The sequence below is a fragment of the Grus americana genome, chromosome 1 (assembly GCF_028858705.1).
Source record: "Grus americana isolate bGruAme1 chromosome 1, bGruAme1.mat, whole genome shotgun sequence".
NCBI classification, from domain to species: Eukaryota; Metazoa; Chordata; class Aves; order Gruiformes; family Gruidae; genus Grus; species Grus americana.
The window spans coordinates 150,537,603-150,559,237 of record NC_072852.1 but is presented as its reverse complement, the minus strand read 5'-3'; the positions used below and the strand labels follow the sequence as shown (position 1 = coordinate 150,559,237).

Genomic DNA, 21,635 nt, shown 5'->3' with positions numbered 1-21,635 from the left:
GCCATGTCACACAAGTTTGGAGGGCTGCGTGCCATGGGTATGGACACAGCAGAGGAGGCATCAATGCGGCACTTATGATTGAGAGGAATGGGGTTTTTTTCTTCTTCCCCAAGACTAATTGGATTTATTTGTGGACACAAAATGAATAAGCAGGCACATCTGAAATGTATTGGTTTATATTATGGATTCTATATGCCAAACTATATAATGTAATTTTGCAATTGATGGTAGGAAAGCAAATGAAAAAGCCCTTTAAAAAGGAATCTGTAGTAATACAATTGGAATGAAACTTGCTGTTACAAACTCTACTAAATAATGGCAACCTGTTTATTTTATCAAAAAAGCTTTATTTCTATAACACTTTATATATAGTGTACTACTAAGTAATGATAATTAAAAAAAAAGTCACGTGGCTTTCTTCAAAGCCTGGCAGTTCCTTTACTCTTGCTGTTTTACAGGAATAGAAGGAAAGCAGGGTCATTCTGACTGAGGGAGGTCTGTGCCTCGCCCAGTGCAGCCCTAGAGGCACCAGCTATAGTAGGATAAATGGCATTAGTAATCATCATAGTTGACACCTGCTCCGTGCCTGAAGGTGTGTGGATTTCGTGGGCCAATTGGTGAATCTTCATCGTAGTGGTGTTGGTAGTATCCACCATAGTATTCATTACGAGCACGCCCTAAGCTTGTCCAGTAAGAGATGTCATCTTCAAATTTCTGCCGAAGAAAAGAAAACACTTGCTTTCCAAGCCTGGAATTTTGCAACAAAGACAGTGAAACAGAAGTGGCGCAAGAGGGTCCTTTTGTCTCTTTCAGAAATTCAGATCCTTTGCGTATTTGTCAAACCAAAATCTTTAGCTCTAAGGGGTTCTGTGACTCGTACCTACCTTCTCTATGGGATCATCAGGGCCCCAAGTGCAGTTGTTGTCCTGCCCGGGACCGTGAAGCATTTAAACTGAGAGCGCCTTCAGCTGAAACATGCACTGACCACCTTTAATATTTTTATTTTCTTTTCAATGGGGGACTATAAAAACATTTCAATGTTTTGTACTTAAAAAAAATCTCAAGGTTTGGTTCCCTGGTGCCCCGTGCCTTTAGTCACGCTCTCCCTGACTGCACAGTGGGTACAACAGGCTTTCGCTTTATGCCTGTGATCTTTCACTCCCATTTTGTATGGGTGAAAACAAATGTACAGTGCAGCCTTCTAGCTATGGAAATGCAATAAGCAGTTCAATTCTGCTCACAACAGCAGAGGAAAAACAGTGTGCAAGGATATCAAATACTTGCCAAGCCAAAGCCTTTCCAGCTGAATGATTCTTTGGAAATATTTTTGGCTGAGATTTAAAAAAAAAAAAAAAAAAAAAAGAAGTTTTGCAAAATACACAATGGGTAAGTATGGCCCAAGTCCTTTGCTGGAACAAACAGTTATTTCATTGTTAAAACTGTGTCTTAATACTCAAGAAAACCTACTAAGTGGATTCATTGTATCCCATAACAGGCCTCATTTCAGTTTTTGAAATGCACACAGGAACTCAGAGGAGAATTCATCTTATCTGCATGGTTTGTCCTTGTTACTTATTTCTTGGTATTTGCCCCTAGTCTTCAGTTTCTGATGCACTAAACCGCTTTTCCTATTTTTCCTCTTCCTGTTGGGGGAGGGGGATATAGCCATGCTGTTAAAAAGTCACTTTTATCTGCATAATTTCCAGGAGGATACTAAAAATTGTATCCTTCATTATTTCAGTCCAAGCAAAGGATTATTTTTCTAATTGTTCCAGCTTTGAAAATGAGCTCATTCATCTTCTAAGCAATCCACATAGCGTGAAGGTCCAAAATGTACTCCAGCTTGCCTGTGCCAATGCGGTCTCATTAAACGTATTCATGCAGCTGACAGAAGCCAAGAATTCAACTTCTATAACTACTTTTACCTCTTATTAATGTAGAAATTATTCTACATGTGGGACTGCAACTAAATGCACATTTTTTGCCCTATTTCAGCATCTATTTAGTAGAGCTTTGTGCAGAGATGGGAACTCTTGATTCCACTCCAGTCTTTTTACAAATTAACTGTTTTTTTAAAAAAAAAAATCCTTCTGATTTGAAGGGAGGTTGGCTGCACATTATCAAATGGTTTTCCTCTCACATTTAGAGTGGAGACACAGCTGGGCTGCTTGCGACGGTCACCTGCTGCCCGCACCAGAGGCGTATGCATGCATTAGGTACCTAACGTTAGTTCAATTTCATTGAGGAATGCCAATCACAATCAGCTTGGTGTGGATTTCTGAGCGTGTTAAAAAGCAAATTGATTAGGTTGAGGCTGCCAAATTAATTTCCTGAGATACGATTGATTGCTTTCAGTCTGGCCACCTATTTCTCAAAGCAAACTTTGTATGGTTGTAATTTGTTAAGCTTAAGTTCAGTAGCAGGCAAGAACTCCACACAAGATTTTAATGTCATTTTTCTCTATTAACAAAATAACGCAGAAATCTCTAACAAATACGGAGCTTATATGTCTGTGCAATATCTGCTGCTTTAAAAAAAAAGAAATCACAATGTCTATGAACAGACACAGGGCAGCTTCTCCCTGGGTGCCCCCGTGGCTGCGCATCCACGCTCCGCAGCCGCTCACTCTAAAGCGCTACCAACTCTCGACAGCCTTACACTCACCGCCTCATCGAACCCCAGGTACAGGAACTGCTGGTACCACTGCTGGACGTCGGGCTGGCTTCGGTCCCACAGCTGGCGCCTCTGGCGTCTCAGGCTGCTTAGGAACTCCTTGGCCACTGTTTCTTTCACTGACACCTCGGGCTTCACGGCTGAAATTAATTCCCCCCCCCCCCCAAAAAAAAAAAAAAGGCATGCCAGGAAAGTTTTAGTCAGCCTGAAGCGTACTGCTTGCAGCAAGTAAGAAAATGCTTCTTGCATCCTGCCATCACCTTTGTGCTCGGCAGCGCAATGCGTGTCGCGGCAGTAACAGTAATAAACCCAGGAACTGTCGATGTAATAGGATTTCTCTGTTACCCTCGTTCTCTTGGCTTTGATAAAAGCTGTTCTGAGCTCAAAGACATGAGCTAAGTAAGGAGCTTAAATAAACCCAAACTGAAAGAGCATGCACTGCGTTTGGCTTTGAGGAGAGAACAGGAGACTGCCCTCCACGTACTGCTGTTACAGGAACGGGAAAGAAGATGAGAGGTGAGGTTAAAAAGCCTGAAGAAGCTGGAGAAACACTGCTAACTTATTAGGGTGAAGGGAGGCACACACGAAAAGGCAGATTTTTTTGAATTTGTTGTGTAAAAATGTAGCTTTTAAATAATGAGTGCTACTAAATGCCCTGTATGCCTGAAAATAAGAGCCCATCAGACTTTCATAGCACAGTGCTTTGTGAATGCATGGGAATGCCCGTTTGGGTTGCCCCATGCCTAAGAGGCAGGCAGTTTGCTGCGGCTGCTGGAGGGATTTATGTACCTCCGTAAGGTATGGATGTGAGGACTGGCTAGCCCCTCGCCATGCACAGAAATGATAAAATGTGGTATGATGTTTGGTCTTCCCGTGAAACAAGAAGTATGTGCAGGAGTAGGAGGAACATCTTAGCTTCAGAGGGTTCATAGTAATGAGGGAGAGACTGGGAACACAGGTGTGGATGGGGATTTTGGGACAATGCGAGGGAAGAGGCTGGGCCAGAAGGGGAAGTCGGGTGGAGATGTGAAAACCATTGAAGCAGGAGCTGGGCAGGCTCGCAGGGGGAGGCAAAGGACTGCAGCAGGAAGGAGAATCACAGGGTAAAATCGATAGCTGAGTTGTCACAGAAAGAGTGGGAAACAGCAGGCTGCCCTGCAGTGACGAGCTGGGGACTGGTAACCCAGCGCTCGAGCTGGGTGTTATTACCGGGAAGCGGGACAGATGAACAAGTGTCAGGTGAACGAGCCTCGCACGAGGGACACTGCCAGCAAGGGAACCAGCACTGTGTACTTAGCCTGCCCACTTTAGCACACAACTGGAAAAGGGGAGCGAGGCCGGAATGAAGGGGCTGCATGTTCCCTCCATCATCACTTCAAGGCTTTGCAGTTCTTCCTCATCTGGGCCACGCTATCTCCGTGCTCCAGAAGCCTCGCTCCAGGGAGTCCCTCTCACCAGGGCACCCGAAAAAACAAGCCGACGGCTGCTGGTGCGCAGGGAGGGCAGCTGTTGCAAGTCGTCGCTCCTATCTGCGAACACTGCAGAACAGTGAGGTAGGGAACCCACGTGCAAGGAAAACAGCCGTGGATGGAGCGCACGTTTTAGGACTGGCAAGAAGCAGTGGGTGATGCCAGGAAAAACCCAGTGAGAAGTTAGGCAGGCTTGCAGAAAGGGGGAGTCCCCTCTGCGGGGGGTGTAAATGTTTGCCTCAGACGCAGAGGAGGCTGAGGGGAGGCAACCTAAACTTCTGGGGTGTTTCAGCCTACCCCCCATCTGTTGCAGTGCTGCTTGTCCCCAGCCAGCTCCGTTTCCATCCCCTTCCCTCAATCAGCGAGCCATTCAGTGGATCTGCCTGCTGGGCCCTTGGCCATCATCTCTCCCATAAGGAGCAGTCTTCCAAGAAGGAAGCACATGTGGGGCCAAGAGGACAAAGCGAACAAGTCAAGGCATCACAAGCAAGCCTGGTTTGCACATTTTCTTCTCTGCACCTGAGCCAGCAGTATTTCCATGCATTATAATTCCTTGGAAAAGCTTGTGACTTCCCGGAACAAACCAGATAAACGCCACGTCTGCCATGCATACACTGGAAAAGGTAGGTGCTAAACACTGCACGGAGCAAACCGCAGGCGCATTGCCTGAGGCTGGGAACGCTGGTTTTCAGAGAGGGCTGTGGTAAGCAGAGCCTCCGGCCTTGCCAGTACCGAGTCCCAAACAGACACGCAGGCACAGGCTCCGCGGGGCTGGCACCGTAAGCGCAGGAGGTTTTGGTACGGTATGTAGCAAGAGCGACTGTGCGCTACCAGCTTTGAACCAGGTGTTTGTACACTGCTCCTCCGACTGCCCTCTCCTCTGAGCTGGAGATGAGAGTGACAACGCAGTGGCGGCTTTGACTGAGAGCAACTGATGCAAAGGAAAAATAAGGGAAAGCACTTTGCTGTCTCTTTACTTACCTTCACGTTTCTGAAGCATCAGTTTAAGCTTATTTCCCCTTGAAACATCTAGACAAGTAAAAATAAAACACATACATTTACGAAGAAGGAAAAAAACAACAACAAAAACATATCTTGAAAAATGCTGAAAGTATTTTTGTCACAGCTCCAGACCACCAGGCAAAACTCTGCAGCAAGTTTCCCCCCAGTGCCTCCCTTTGCTCCCCTTTCCACGCTGTAGGGAAGCTGCTGACGCTCCAGCAGCCTCTCCCCAGCTCTTCTTGGCAAGGGAACCCTGATACTGGCCTTCTGGGCCAATTAACTGATTATATTTTTCAGCAGAAGACCGCAGCCGGTGCCAGTTCTGTCCAGGGCGACACGATAACCCCGGAAAACCCTTGTCACGGAGCGAGGGGCATGCTGACAACCAGGCTGCTTCAAAATTTTGCCTCGCAGCCTGTCCCAAAGCACATCAAAGCCGTCGTCCTGCTGAAGCCCTTTCCCTGAAGGGATCCAAGGCTTTAGCCTTGCAACAGGAGACCTGCAAGCTCTCTGCCGCTCCAAAATGCTTCATTCACTCAAAACCAAGCTCTTTAAAAAAGATGCTCAACTTGCACAAGTTTTGGAGTGACCGAAAGCGTTCACCCACGCAGGACGCAGCGGAAGGCTTTTTCCCTTTCCCCGGACGTGCGGGGGTTAGGTTTTCCCACCCCGCACCCCGGCCCGGGCGCTGAACTCACCGGGGGCCGCGCAGAGCAGCAGGAGGAGGAGGAGGAGGAGGGCGGCCCCGGGCAGGGCCCCGCGGGGGCACGGCGGCGGCATGGCGACCCACCTGGGCGGGAGGAGACGGAGAGGATGAGGATGGAGCCGGAGCCCGAGCGGAGGGAAGGGGCTCCCACACCCGCCCCACGCCGCGCCCCGGCCCGCCCGGCTCGGCCCGGCCCGACGCCACGGGGAGGGGCGGGGAGGCGTCCCGGGGCGGGGGGGCGGGGGGCGAGGGCAGCCGCGGTGCGCTGCAGGTCTGGGAGCACCCCGCACTCCCGGCCCCGGCAGCCGTGGGCTTCCGTGGGCTTCTGTGGGCTTGTGCCCTTTGCGATGGAGCGTGGAGTGAGATGCGTTTCAGTCGGAGTTTAGTGGTGTGGCGTGGCACGGATTGCCGGTTCCCCACAGCGCTTTTTTTTTTTTTTTTTTTTTTTTGTGGAACATAATCCAGTGCAACTGGTAAAAGACCTTTCAGCGATTCATGCAGGCTGTTCTTCCAGGGGAATTGAAAAAAAAAATAGCTGTAGCATGTCATTTAACATTTCTTTACATATAAAGCCAGTTTGTCAGTTGCCTGTAACAGCAGATGGAAATTGAGAGCTTGTCTTGGTGGAAAAATGAATCATAATCAACCAAAGGTGACTTAGTTCAGGGTTTTTTCTCTCCCTCCCGCCCTCCCACCCCCCAAGCTCACCAAAAACTGCAATGCATTTTAACCAATCAGCTTTATAAAATAATTCTGAATTCTTTTTCTACATATAGACAGGTTTAGCTTATAGTCAGAACTCAGGGACCAAAAGCCAAACTCACAAACTAAAAGTCCTTGCTCAGCAGGATCATAACTGTAATGGTGCCTAAACTTATGCTGCTTTTTCCTAATTCAGATTTAAGCTGCCCTCAGTGAATTCAGCTTCTCTCAGCTCCTTCCCCTGCAAATGCCAGAAATACCCCAGATGAAGCCTAGTAAAATCCTTGCCCGTCCTCGGACACAAACCTCTCTCTTCCCTCGCAGCGGAGACCCACGACACTCAGGAGACCGTTACGGGCGTCTCGCCTCCCGCTGAAGCTGTGCCAGGGTACAGCCAGGAGCGCGGGAGGGATTTAGGGGGAGGGGAGGGTGAGCGAGGGAGAGCTGGGCTCGCTCTGTAACCTACTTGTGAGGAATCTGGCAAGCGCCGGGGCCTCGGCTCCCTCATCCAAAGATTGTTTCCAGATTGGTTGCAGATGAAGATACGCGCACACTCTGTATAGACTGTATATATTGTAATTGTATATAAATATGTATATTGAATACACATGTGTGTATGTACGGCGAGGGAGCCGTGCAGTGGCGTGGCAACTCCCTGTGATGAGACGTAGAGCCGTCAGTGCTATTTCAGGCACAGCTAACTGCGGGGGTGGGACAAGACCCTACGTCTGGCTTTACCACTCACCGTAAAATGCAGAAGCAGCACGAGCACAGGCTGGTCCCTCAGTGCTTCCCCAGCCCCAGCCCGAGTTGTCGCTTCAGGTAACCGCCCCTGATTGCCCCACGCATCTCTCCCCTTGTGAAAAAAGAACTTGAAGCTGCACCCAAAGCCTTTCCCCTGCCTCTCTCCGTGCCCCAGCACCCTCAAGCTAACGCTCGGGCCTCTTTGCTCATCCCGGTTGAAGTGGCAGCGGCAACAGCGGGAGGGAGCAGCACCTTCCAGACCCCTGCGATGGAACCACTCCCAGCTCAACTCCCGTGCAACCGAGAACCAAAATTAGTCTGTCCTTTCTGTCACTGCTTTTGAGTGGGGTTTTTTTTTCCCTATAGCTCCATGTTTCAAGTGTCAGCATTCTTAATCACCGTGTGTTGGAGCAATTGCCCGTTCTTCAGAATCAATGTGCCCTTTCACGAGCGTAACGTTGACAGTTTCTTGACTAAAACCACCTGAGGTTTTTGTATAGCTAGTTGCAGAATACAGCCAGGAGGGACAGAAGTGAAGAGTACATACATAAGGCTACATGAACTAGCCATGATGCAGATAATTTAAAAAACCAGGGCAATAACTCATGAATATTTACAGTCCACTGCTATATTGGTAATGGCAAAGGGTGTTTTGTTCAGCTGGTCAGTTTGTAACAAACCTTGTGTAGGAGCTGGGGCTCTGCAGAACTTCAGGTACTTGGTGCCTCTGGGCCACGGGAATATGAAGCACAAAACCTCCTCTGGATACTAAATATATCATGATGACTAAAGAAACTGCTGAGACAAAATGTTATCTGGTGAAACCCAGAGAATGGATTGACTCAAGTGCAAGGTTATTGTAGAAAAATCACTGCTCTAGTGGTGGAAGAAATGATTGACAGGAGAATATAATGCTCAGGGTTAAACTGAGTGCAGTATCTTCCCAGAAGAGGTCACTTTCTCAGTTTGAAGGATGGAAGTTTTTGACATAATGTAAAAAAGTTGTGTAAAAATATAACTTCACTTCTTTTCAAAGGTAGCGGTGAAAGGTGACTGGTATTTTCCCAGTAACAATCTTTATTTCCAGGTTGTTTTAAGCACTAAGGTGGTGCTGCCCTGGTGTTATAGTAAGAAACATTTTTTTCTGCTGAGCTTGCGACTACGGCATCATTATTACAAGAATTTACCTTCAAATGAGTGTGTTTATGGACATGCCTGCAGTACCTCTTTCTGCTGTTTGACGTGTAAAAACACAGCCGCCGTGTGTGCAATAGATACTGCGGTGTTTTCCTGGGTTGTCTCCATCAACAGTGACATCATCCTCTTTAAAACATCCCTTTCTTCATCATGAAGGAGTTTAAGGCTCGTCTTAGCGCTTGGTTTGCCTCTGCTGGCACGCCAGTGCTGGGAGCTCTCTGCCGGCACTGCTGCGCAGCATCCCCAAGGGCTCTAGGTAAGCAAGTCTGTGCTAATGACATCATTCAGTAACATGTCTTTCATCGCCACTGGTGACAATGGTAAACTCTTGGTGTGGAAACTTTGTTGAAAGATGTTAATTAACGTTGTCAGCAGGACTGTTCCCCAGACAGCTCCAGGATGAGGAGCAGCGAGCAGGGTCCCTTTCGCGCACCATGTAAAACTCCGTCAAGCCCCTTAGCCTAATGGGGACCACGGGGGTGCACGCAGCAGGATAACAGGATGGAGCTGGTGGGTTTCACCACCTCCCCAGCATGGGGCTGGGCTATGGTCTTGCAAGCCTGCATGTTGAGGCAGAAATATGGGAGCAATCCAAGAGAAAGCCACTCTGAGCCTGACCTTGAGAAACAATGGGCAGGAGCCAGGCAAGGAGCTCGCTGGAGCCGGAGAAATCCTGATCACTGAGCCTGCTGCCAGCCAGCGTTGTCTTCGGAGCCTGCAGGACTTTGTGTACAGGTTTTGGGTAAGCAGAGAAGATTCTAGCTGAATTTTTAAACAATTCTCTAACTCGCTGCATGTTTGGCGACTGCTCGGGCGACCCCGTTTCCTCTGTGTGATCTCCGAGTTTACGCATAGTGGTTTTAAGCCCAGTGACTTCTAAAACTACCTGAAGTAGCATAGGCACGTATGGCTGTTTAACTGATCTAATCTAATGTGGGGGAAAAATCTCAGCCCTGAAGCATCACTTAATTTTTAGGTGTCTGAATTCCTTTATTATTATTGTAGATTTTGCCTAAAATTAAGTACAGAGTTATTCCTGAATAGCAGAGAGACACCTCTGCTTTTGCATCTCATCACAGTAGCTGTTGAGAGAATGGTGTTGTATTCATTAAAATGTAAGAGAGAGTGTCAGTAATGACCACTGAAGGATATTCAGAAATTCAAGGCACAAAAAAATCATGTTAAAAAGATTGATCTTGGTTTCTTTCCTTCTTCCTTTATTAACCTTCATGTTTGCAAGCTTTTCAACACAATAATGTTTTTAAATATAGTGTAGATTAAATACTTATATGATCACAGGACTCCCAAATCTGATTTTCAAGGAAAAAACCCACCAAATATAACAAGATTTATGATAAAGTACTAAGACCTGGCATCAGTTTACTAACTTAGTAAGCAAATAGATAAGTTGGATATCGGCCAGGGATTGCAGGAGATGAAACTTCATCTTTTGCAAAGAAGCAACATGAAGATTTTAATGATCCACTAAAACAACCTGTTTGATCAAGAACATGGCAGCATTGAACAGTGTTCCCAAAACCCAGAAAATGATTCTTTTCTGTTAATGAGGTTTTTACAAAATCTCCCAGCCATATTGGCCTGGTCGCTAGCCTTAAGACAGAGGCACCGGAGGCACTTGGCACTCCAAGATTGTTTTCTGCAGCCTGTTCCAAGAAAACCTCAGGAGTCGTGTTTTCCTTCCAAACAGAAGGAAGAACGTTTAAGTCATCAGTCAGTTCTTTCCAAAACATTTTGACTTTCATACTATTTCTTCCACTGCTCCGGAGTCCTCCTGATAGGGACAGGACCAGCCCCAAGTTCCAGGACAAACACCTTTGCTTTAGGGGGAGTTTATTTGTTGCTGGCTGTATCGTTGGCCTCGACACATGGTTTGGGACACACGGTTTGGGACGCATGGTTTGAGACACATTTCATCCATTGCATCTCAACTGGTCGCACCATTACTTTGGTCCATGTAATTAATAAATAGCAATGCTTATATTTTCCATAGAAACTAGCTTAAAATGCAGTCTTTATTTTTTTTCTTCCCCTGTGCTTGGCTACTGCTGATATTCTTTCAGGTTCTGGCTGACCCTGTCAGATAAGAAATGGTGTCTGTTGGTCTGTCCATCCTCCTCCTCCTCTCACTAAGTGACTACTTTGCTGCCCTCACTACAGAATTAAGCTTATTGCTCTGGTGATAAGCACAGTGAGAAGCAGATTAGTTCGGCAACGTTATCTGATCACTGCTACTTCTGTTCCGCAGAGGGATACAGAAAAATCCTCTCTCTAAGAAATCCTTCTCCTTTCTCTCTTCCACCGCTTCCAGTATATTTTTAGGATAAACCTGGAAGTATATAGCAAGTCTGCGAGTCAGGTCAAACAGGAAGGGAGATGGAGAGGGACTGTAGTACATTACAACATATCTTTTTACCACAGCCTGATTTTGTTCGAATCATTCTTTCTTTTACTGCTGTCTCTCGGGACTCTTCTTTTTATGCTTCATAACATTTTTTTCTGAACTCTTATTTCTGAGCTATTTTTGACTTGTCTTCATTCCCTTATTTTATTATTCACATCCAGAATGCACGCACACTCCAAAAAAAAAAACAAACCAATCCCCAAAAAAACCCTAACCAAAAAACCACCCCCACCCAACAAACAGGCTGCAACTACTCAAAGATTAGTAAATGCAAAGTTTTAAAAATCTTAAATTTAGCAATTTGGTTTTAGCATCCTTCTTCCTACATATTATTGCTGTCTTAATGCTTTGTACATATTTCTGTTCTTTCCCCAAAACTCTGGGCTTACTCATAGGGTGGGTGTTATTCATATAATAAAAAAAGCTACCTGACCTTCTGCTACATCATGTCATCAGTGACCACGTGCTCTTCACAGTGATCAAGCTCTTCCTTGAAGGGTGTTCCCTACCACTGCCAGCTGCCTGTCCTGGCTGGCACGGTTCCTCCGTCTTCCCAGGCCCCCTACCAAATCCTCATCACAAGATCATTATTTCCTCCCTCGCGCTTCACCAGAAAGCTGGTTTGGGGACAAAGCACCATCACGTCAGCAACTGCAAGACCTAGGGAAGCTGCGAGAAGAGGAGTTTCTTGCAAGCCCAGCCACCTTCAGACACTTGGGCACCCTCCTCATGGCTGGAGGAATATGTCTCCCCTTGCCACCTGCAGCCCTAAACCTCTCTGCAGAACAGCGCGTGTGGGTCTCTTCCTTTGTAAAGAGCATCACCAGAGGAGCCAGCCGTTCCAGTTCAGCACCTTTTGATGAATCCAGCACAAACTGGAGGATGGCTAGAAACCAGGTTGTGCCTCCCGAGGCAGCTGCCTTACCCTTACGAGCTTAAGTCAATGTGATGGCTTGCTACCACCAAGATGGGGAAGTCTCTCTGCCCCATGCCACCTGGTCCTCCCCTCTCTTACCACGCTCTAGTACTTTTTTGGAGCCAATTCAGTCTGCTAAAACAGGAGACCCAATTTACTTTTTCTGGGTTAGTCATCTTGAGGACAAGTGAGCTGTGATAGCTCGGGGAGGTGGTTTGCAAGAGCTGGGGTCAAGTAAGAAGGCAGTCAGAGAGTATGGCCAGAAATGGGGTGAAAGTGGTGAAACAGACCTTGTCAATTTTTCTGGAGGCAGGTAGTATGTCTAGCTCACCCCAGGAAATAGCCAGGGGTCAGGCCCACACGATGCTCAGTAAACACTGACCCAGGAGCAGGTCACTGTGGATAGAGGGACGATCTGAGGCCACACCAATCCCACCCCACCTGAGCACCCCGGTCAGATCGCTTCCTCTTCCTGTGTTGTGCTTGAGGCTTTAGCAATGCCTAAAACTGGTCCCTGCAGGCCAAATCGGTGTCTTCATGACCCCTTAGCTATGAATTGGATGCCTGCTAAATTTGGGTACGCTCCAGAGCAGGTATCTGCCTGCATAGGGCAGTTTACCAGCAGAACAAGTTTGCTTGCTGAGGAGCAAAGGGCTTGAGACAGTGCTGGGTTAGGTCTACCCAAGGTTTCCTTCCTCAGTGCCCTGGTCCCCAGCAGCCTGCAGCGATGCACGACAGCCCGGGTGGCAGGGCAAGCCCTGCGCATCTCCACTGCTGCCTCACCAGCGCGGCCGTAGGCCTCAGAGACCCGCAGCGGCACAGCACACGCCTACTGAGCACATGCTTTAAAACTTTTTTTTTTTTTTTTAAATTTGAAATGGGACAAAGTAGGTGCATTTTCACGGGGAAGGAAAAGGGGCACATCCCAGACAGCTGCTGTCACCTCTTGCTCAGTTTGAGGCCCCTGTTTCAACACACGGGAGCCAGAACACGGCCTGAAGCCTGCCAAGCGTTTTCAGCATAAACAAAACAACCTGCTTTCCCCCACTTGCCTTCTCAGGCAGGTAGGAATCGCATGGGCTGAAATTTTCAGCAGCACCACCTGAGGCAGGCCCCTGGCACACAAAATGTCTGCCCAAATGGTCGAAATACGGCAAAGTCATCCGCAGCAATGGGCAGGTGATTGCTCTCTCCTCGGGTCCAACACGAGCCTTTGGGAACCTTAATAACAGGCGGCGCATCCCAGCTCGGAGCACATTTCTCAGGTTATCGGAGCAGAAACCTCACTTGCCTTCCTGACGTTATCACATGTGACCTTACACCTTTCTTGATCTGCTCTGTGGCTGCTCTCGCTGGCTCTGCTTTATATCTGTGCTTTCCAGTTTCACCAATGCCCTGCCTAAGCCCTGCCCGTGAACAAGCCCATGCCTCTGTTCATCTGATGTCGGATTACCTTTCTGATTTATGGTTCGGTTTGTTTCCAGGAGAGTGCACTTTTTGTAGTCTCTCCGTGCTGCTGCTGAGTAAGAGGTTGTGACATCTTTAATCTTCCCGCGTGAAGCCCCGCTACACCCGGCTGTGCTTGGACGCCAGCAACTTCAAAGGGTGTGCGTGCCAACCTGGCAGTACCACGGCTGCAGGGTATGGAAATTTGAGGGGAGATTTTTTTTGCCTGTTGTGATCATTTAGGCATTCATCCTGCAAGCGTTCATGCACACATGTATTTTTAATCATAAGAGCCCTACAGAATCCCATTTATCTCAGAAAGATTAGATCCCGTTTTGCTGCTGCTACGCCTGGATCTCGCAAAACGCCGTCGTACAGAGACGTGGCTCCCCTGGAGAGGCAGGCATTTCATCCCCAGCTCTTTGCTCTCCTGGGGTTGTGTTTGGTGGGTGGTGGAGGGGAACGCCGCTGGGGTCTGATCCTGAAGCTCGCAGCAGGGACCATTAGCTCTGTCTGTACTAATAGGGCTGCACGACTTCTGAACTGATGCTGGCTCTCGTTTACCCAAGCAGAAGAACCTGACCACATTTATTCATGTAGACAGACCTCCAAAATCCCTGCTAGCTCCTCTAGGCATCGGCATAATTGCTCTTACGCCCTGGAGCTCTTGCCATTGGGGATGGCTGAAGCAGAGCTAATATGCTGCCATCCATCTCCAGCGTGTTGTTTCCTCTCCATCAAGAATGTCCTGGTGAGCAAGACCGCCCCATTTTGGGCCAGATCAGACATACAGTTTAACCAGAAAGCTAATCTGCCTCAGAAATAGGAATTCTGAGGCTGGAATTCTTCAAGGCGGGGTGAGCAATTTAATCCCTTACTTCTACCAAAACCAACGCAAAAATCTTTCGCCTCCTCCTTTCTCAAGATCTGCCAGTATAAACCTTCGTGTCCAACTCCTTTTTTTTTTTTTTAAAGACTGCAGTTATTTTTGGTTTAAAGAATATTTTCCTGGTTTAACATCTCTTCACGCCCTGCACTGCAGAGCAGTCACCTAAGCGAAGGACAGTGACTGCCTTTCTATTAGGTGATGTTACCACCTAATGGCCACAATGGAAAGATGCTTTCACCTGGTAATTATTAGTAACGAGGCAGTGGCTGTAAGTCTAATACATATTAGCTGAACGTTATTTGGAGCTGGAGAGGATGTGACCAGGGAAATTGCACAGTGATGCTCTGGTGACACTGACCTCTTTCTCTCCCATGTGTGTCCAGGTTAGTGTTTAGCCATACAGGAGTGAGTAATACAGACAAACCTTTGAGGACTTCTTGTACCTTACAGAAATGGCACGAGCATGGTAATTAGCATATGATAGATCATGAAAGGCCATGCAGTGGTATTAGATTGTTTATTTTCACTCAAGTAATAACTGGGTTAGGAACATTTCTTTTAAAATGGTCATTTAAGCTTTTATTTTTCATGTCAATTAATGTAGATGCAGGAACAGCGTGCAACGTGCAATATAACTTTGCTGTCGGTAATCACTTGTTAATCAGAGATGGTAAGATCATAGAATCATAGAATCATTTAGGTTGGAAAAGACCATTAAGACCATCAAGTCCAACCATTAACCTAGCACTGCCAAGTCCACCACTAAACCATGTCCCTAAGCACTGCATGTACACGTCTTATAAATACCCCCAGGGATGGGGACTCAACCACTTCCCTGGGCAGCAGGGATGAGATAAGAGCAGAATGGAGGCTTGCTGCTTTTTTTTTTTTTTTTTTCTCCAATGAAGGGAAAACTGGGAGAGTACAGATAAGTCATACTTTTTTTGAAGAATGCAGTACCCGACATGGGAGCGCATTTTTCAGAGACCTAGCCTGGCCCACCGCTGAGCAAATTCTAGGCACCTGGACAAGAATAATCCTGGTCCTGTTGGTTCAAATGCAACACTTGACCTGGAGTTTAGTAAAGTCAACAGTTTACCCTTGAGCATTTAATATGATATTTTTGTCATAGGGTTTGGATTGGCCATTTCATGAGAAATAGTGTTACACTAAAAAAAAAACAAACCCACAACAATATAACCAAATCACTGAATTGTTACAAAGCCACTAAATATGCCTATGGAAAAGCTTTTCTATAGTACTAATCTTACATGACTTATTAATTTATTTTGTACTTAAAGCAAGCTATACTGAAATATTTAGAGAGGAAGGAATGAAATACACAGAAGAAAGAAAAGAGAAATACACAACAGAAAGAAGAGAGAAATACATAGTGGAGAGAGGATGTTTTATCTGAAAAAAAAGGAGCATATGTTGTAAGGTATATATTTTAGTAAAGAAGCCAAAACCTTCAAATCTCCACTACTTTCACCATTCCTATACAGTTCCCATCAAACCTACAGTCTCAATATGTGAAACAATCAATCAGTCTCCCCTAGCCAAGGAGAGATCCTGCTGCCCAAGGCACAGATTGATTTCCCTGCAAGCATACAGCCAACTCCAGGCTAGGCTGAAAAAGAAACATAGTAAAACAAAGGCTGACAAAATACCTTCATTTTGGTTTCACTATGGACAAATTCCACCTCCTTTTATTTCATCAGAGGTTTTTCTCCCATATTCATCTCCGGTTTCCACTTAAGCATCACATATTTTCATTTAAAAATAAACTCACACACAGAGAACTAAACTCTTATATGTAAATAAACAATATAAATGAGGACTATTCAAAGATCTAAGCACATTCTCTGCATAGCAGTATATTGGAAAATGTATCTGCCTTTTCTCTTCCCAGGTAATGTGAGCAGCTTCAGGAATAAATTATCGAAAATGATCTGAGGCTGACTTTGTGACAAGAACAATTACAGTTGTGAAACATGTATATTTTGTTTACTGATATTTGAATTCTGTGCACAGGCGATGCATGTGCAGATAGCGAAGCAGCCTCGCTTCTGGAGTGCTTGTAACCTAATTGGATGTGTAATGGGCTCAGAGTCTAACTCCTGAGGAAAAATATCAGATGGGCATTTACAAGTACATGGAAGGTATAAGACATTTTTCTTGGACAACACTGGAACAACTTTGGAAGGATTGTCTTGAACTATGTGGATCTTTCTCAATCAAGGGGAGATTTGTTTTTCTTGCTAAAAGACAGTTTCTGTCACAAGTACTCTTCTTGATCCTGAAACATGAGTTTATACAGGGATGTCAGAGGATCTGAATTATGCAGGTGGTCAGCCCAGAGTGATGTCTTCTAGCTTTAAAATCAATGCATCTCTCTCAGATGTGAAAGGAAGGAAAAGACAGGTGGTAGCGCAGAGTTTGTACATTTACAAATCCCCTCTTAAATTGACTGCTCCAAATTTGTACAAAAATGTCAGCCGAAGCCAACTTTCCTTCAACCCAACTGTTACTGTTTTCCCATCAATTGCACAGCAGTGGCTTCAGGCAATACCTGGAAAAGGATGACAGCTGATGACAGCGCTACGAGGAGCAGAGGGGCTGCAGGTAAGCAGCAGGGCAGGCAAAGGGTGCAGGAGTAACAGATGGGAAAGACCAAGGGGCGAGAGCGGGACCCGATTCCGTAAGGCCTTGACAAATTACATTTACTCCCAGAAGTAAAAGACTTGTGCTTGTGCCTCCTGCTGAGGATGAAAGCTACGTGGCCAGTGGTCAGAATATTCTCTACGAGCACAGCTTTCACAAAGCAGAGTAACAAAGACGTGCGTTTTCCCATCGCCGCATTGAGACCTAGCCATCAGACTGGCTGACTGCCATGGGGATGGCCTGACATAAGGGCTTGTCCTTCCTATAACTGAAAATCCAGGTTTCATCCACACTCTGTTAACTCTTCAGTTCCAAAGGCTTCAGCATCTTTTCTCAGTAACCACAGAAAAAAAAAAAAAAATTAAAAAAAAATCAGTATTTTCAGAGGCCGTTGAGACAGCCTTAAAGGCATCCCATCTGTGTCTGTCATTGGAGAGCTTCTCATCTCCATATATCTGCATTAATATTCACAGGGAATGAAGCCATATGAAACAAAAGGCACTGAGTATGAGACCTCTAAACAATACCCAAATGGATTTCTTACAGAGTGTCAGTGTGTTGCAACATCCAAATGAACATTCAGGAGAGAAGCCCCAGAAAATATCAGACTCCGCACAGTTTCTTTCAGACCACCCTTCTGTACATCATTAAGTCTTGCCTGTAGTGAGTCAAGCCAAACACAGCACGCAAACATTTCTATATTTCAGCCCGTGCTAAATAAATGGGGGTTTCCTATTGTTTTTTAATGATAGATACTTCCCTTGAATCTTCATGCACTAACTAGCATAGGTCATCCGACCGTTAGCTTCAAGTTCCGCGTGCCTGTATGAATGCAGATGAATGAACTGCAATGTTCAAATATGCATGCAAGTGAATAGACCCCTGCATGCCACGGTTTTTTAAAACAGTGTCTATCCATCACTGTCCCTTGCACTTGTTAAGGGACAGGCAATGTTCTTCCATTCTACTCTTATATTAAGAACTTGGCTAAGCCAGCTAGATTTCTAAAGTGTCCTGTGTCAGAGTTATTCAGGTGAGCTCTCCTCTCCATTAGGCGTTTGTTTGAGGACAGGAATAGAGCTTGGCCTAAAAGATGACTTTGGCAGGTCTTGGTAAGAGTGCAGTTCAAAGAATTTAGGAGAAGTCCGTGCCTGATTTAACCACTAAACGGCAAACACAAAGCAGGCTGCCTTGCCCTGCCCACCAGCACAGCATTTTCCTGCCCAGCTGCGTTAGTCAGGGATGGGTGAACTGTCACTTCTGACCATTTTGATAAGTCCAACCAGAGGGACGCTGCGGCTGGGCTGGGACACGCGTGCCCTGGGGGCACTGCTGCTACAACCGCATCGCTGCGCCGGCAAAGTGCGTCGTCTTCTGCAGATCTGGCTTAAGTCCTCAGGTTATCTGGACTACAAGCTGGTAAAAACCAGTCTTGGAGGGGGGTGCAACCCAACCTTTACAAACATAGTAACTGGTGATCAGATCTGAGGATTAGAAGTACACTGCGGCCACTGCCTTCAGCTTGCTTTCAAGAGTCACAGTGAGGCTGAGCTACTGAATCGTCACGCTTGCTTTTGTTAAAAATACTTTCCCTTTATTCCCCAAACATGGCATTCGTAATTGCACCCATAAATTAATTTTCCATCCCTCTTGTGTAGCAGCATGAAAGACAAGTTTTGAAATATAATCTGATGAATCTACAAAAGTCCATAAACCATAACGCATCTGTGCTACGAACTGCAGCTTTCATTAAAGTAGTGATTTTTTAGTTGTTTCCTCATTGGTCAGCTGCAATAAAGAAAATATTAAGAAACAAACAACAGCATTACCAGAGACTCTGCTAATATTCTTCTGTGTCGACTCACTGTCCTTTGCTCTTAATATTTTTAGCCATTTCCTCCACTACAGAGTGTGCATTCATACCCTCATGCACACACACACACACACACACACGCGCGTGCACAGACGGACAAAGCATCCTTCCAGCAAGGAAAACACCCTGCATGAGGCTACAGACCGCTGAAGGCTAAAACATTTCTGCAGTTATTGTCAGGGCAGGAGTAAGACAGCACAATATTTTTTCTAAAGAACGCTGACATGTTTTTTGACATTCCTCCCCTTCGTCCAGAAAACAAATATTTTATCAGTTTACCTTTAAAATAATACGCTTCCTGTCTCCTTTCCAAATGCCTGGCCAGAAGAAATGACCTTTCCTGCCACAGAACAAGTTTCTCTTTATTTCAGCATGCCTTGCCTCCTGCAAGCAGGGCAAGAAGCGACCACGGCTGCGAACGCGGGAGCTACGGGACTGCCGGGGATGCCGGGCGTGAAAGGCGCGTTTATTCTGCCTCTCCCAAATCCCAGCCCTGCGGCTGCAGGCGTCTGCCGAGCGCTCCCCGGACCAAGTGTGGAGAATCACATTTCTGCTTCATCAGGCCGACTGCCTGGAGAAAGATGATTGCAAGCAGATGTATCCATGTTCTCATGTGAAAGGAATTTGGGCTTTTGTGTCGGTTGTACGATGAGTGACCCGCACCCGGGACTATTTCAGTGCTCTTTAATTTCTTGCAGGTGCTGGGAGCCAGTATCCACTGGTGCAGCAGAGCTGAGACCCAGCGTGCAGGAGGTGCGTGGAGGGATGGCACACCTAGGCTCAGCAGCAGGGCCAGAGGGAGAAGGCATGACCTGCAAGCTCACCTTACTCCAGGAAATAAGGCTCTGTCTTCTAAAGACCCATACTCTGGTAAATGCCAGCCGTGCTCAAAACCTCGCAAGGCTGCAGCAGCAAAACTATACGTTTTACTCCAGATACAGTGGTTTTTACCTCTTCTTATGGATAATCCAGGAGGAATAAACAGAATGGTCATCAGTAATATCAAAATAATTTCTCTGAATCTGTGACTACTCAGGGACAGACAACGAGCATGGCAGCTGCGTACTGAAAAGGTCTGGTTTGCAATGGGACATCCCAGTAATGTTGCAAATGGCCTGAAGAAATCACAATCGGTTTAAAGAAACTTTTGATGCAGTTACAGCTGTATTTGGGAGGCACATTATGTATTTTTAGTACCAGAACAGCTAAGACAAGATACATATGTATGTATGTACCCATTGGATCATACCTCGGGATGTCTGGCCACATGGGGGTGAATATTTGTGGCCATGGCACGTATCTGGACATACAGTGGTGAAGCAGCTGCATGCAGTCCATAATATAGTCCATGCAGGGCTCACCTAAAGGCAACCAACCACACACCCACATTCATGTAGGAGTACTGAGAAGCGAGGCTGTATTTACTGCCACCACTTCGAAGTAACATGATCATGCAGACCTCAAAAATACCACTACTACCACTACTGCAGCTTGCTGTTTGCTGTGCAAAACCCAGTCCACATAGTGTAGGCATCTAAACCTAAAGGAACAGGACCTGGAAACTTCCAAAAGCTTTTTTTTTTGTTCTTCATTGACACCACAGGAAACAGTGCTCACTTGAAGAGATCTGCTCTCTTAGAAAACTAAAATTTAGGTTCAAGTCTGGTCCCTGAGGTTTCAATGGAGTGAACATTTTTTAACAGCAGAGCTGAGTTAAGCAATTCCTGCCCTGCTTCTTCCCACACTGTGTTGTCTGCCCACACAGCTCTTCACACAGCCATGCAGTGATCCAGATCAGGCAAGTGGCTTTGGCTGCGAGTACTCCAAGGAAAAAGAGGAACAACCTCCCCATCACCTCACCTGATCATCCTGATCCACCCTGTCACTGACTGAACGACCTGCTGCACAGCAGACAGGAGGGCACCAGGCAGGGATGAGGACCAAGTTAGATGAGACTGAGCCACCCTGATGGCTCACCACCATGAACACCCTCTCTTCTTTCATCCCTTCCAGGAGCTGCTCTCATTGCTTACGCCAGCTTGGCTCCAGCAGCACATCTCTTCACCCAGCCAGTTTAGCTCACTAAGCCGGCAGAAGACTAACACAGTAACAACGGAGGCGGGCTGCTCTCCTAGCTGGCTTCGTGAGCCGAGCACGGTGATGCACCCAATGAGCGTATGACATGGGACCAGGGAGGACGTGGAAACGGGCAGCTGACCTTGAGCAACGGGGCTCTCTGCTGAACAGCAGCAAGGGGTGAGATTGTTACAGCTGCCTGGCAGAACATTATCCTGAGCAAAAGAGGTGACTTGGGAAGCATTGCAGTGTAGCTGCGGTGGCTAACGACAGTGAAATCAGACAGGAGTCATCCCTGATTTAATTGGGGGGTGGCAACAGCCAGGCACTTTGTGATAAGGGCTATACAGACACATATGGAAGCACCATGCCTCTTGCTGATTAGTATTCCTTAAGAAGCTCTCATGGCTCTGCTGCCTGGTTTGCAGGAAAACGAAGAAGCCTCTGCAGAGATATCTGCTCGAAGGCCACTTGAGGCCAGCCTCTCCAGTGTTTTGTCCTGCAAGGGCTTTACAATCCCTGGCCCTCTGTCCTGCTCAAAGGTCTTGTCCCTTGTGAGTCATTTCCCTGCAGCAGGTGAAAGGCTGCCAACCAGAGCAGTTTTGGGAGGGAAATCCAGTCCTCAGGAGGCTTTTGGGCTGGGAGGAAGAGAGACAGATCTGCCACTGATATCAGCCTTACAGCAATGGGAACAAAAAAGGACTGCAGTGGCTTGGTTGCTTTTTATCATATTGCTAACTCCGACCTTTTCAGCAAGAAGATAGTGCACGTTCCCAAGCGCTAATCTTCACGTGGGTTTGTGTCTGCTCTGCACTGCACGCACTTGCTGGGTCTTTAGAGACTGCAGCACGTGTGA

At 46.7% G+C, this 21,635-nt stretch overlaps 1 protein-coding gene across 2 annotated transcripts; it reads right to left on the bottom strand.

The window, feature by feature from the left end:
• Positions 1-215: 215 nt before the first annotated feature.
• Positions 216-19,226, bottom strand: ECRG4 (ECRG4 augurin precursor). 2 transcript variants are annotated; one of them, XM_054838610.1, is made up of 5 exons: positions 18,983-19,226; positions 5,843-5,934; positions 5,124-5,171; positions 2,665-2,813; positions 216-714 (listed from the first exon to the last, which is right to left on the bottom strand). In XM_054838610.1, exons 2-5 carry the CDS (start codon positions 5,922-5,924, stop codon positions 553-555), a joined length of 441 nt encoding a protein of 146 aa, XP_054694585.1. In that variant the 5' UTR covers positions 5,925-5,934; positions 18,983-19,226; the 3' UTR covers positions 216-552. The 2 variants fall into 2 exon arrangements, with proteins under 2 accessions (XP_054694585.1, XP_054694576.1); XM_054838601.1 differs by lacking the exon at positions 18,983-19,226 and adding an exon at positions 6,859-6,991.
• Positions 19,227-21,635: the final 2,409 nt, after the last annotated feature.

Bases quoted from the DNA above. Each gene is read 5' to 3' on its own strand.
- ECRG4 (XM_054838610.1), bottom strand. From the start codon at position 5,924: ATGCCGCCGCCGTGCCCCCGCGGGGCCCTGCCCGGGGCCGCCCTCCTC. The intron at 5,172-5,842 runs GTGAGTTCAGCG...TTACTTGTCTAG, and splicing joins GCTGCTCTGCGCGGCCCCCG to ATGTTTCAAGGGGAAATAAG. The intron at 2,814-5,123 runs GTAAGTAAAGAG...AATTAATTTCAG, and splicing joins GATGCTTCAGAAACGTGAAG to CCGTGAAGCCCGAGGTGTCA.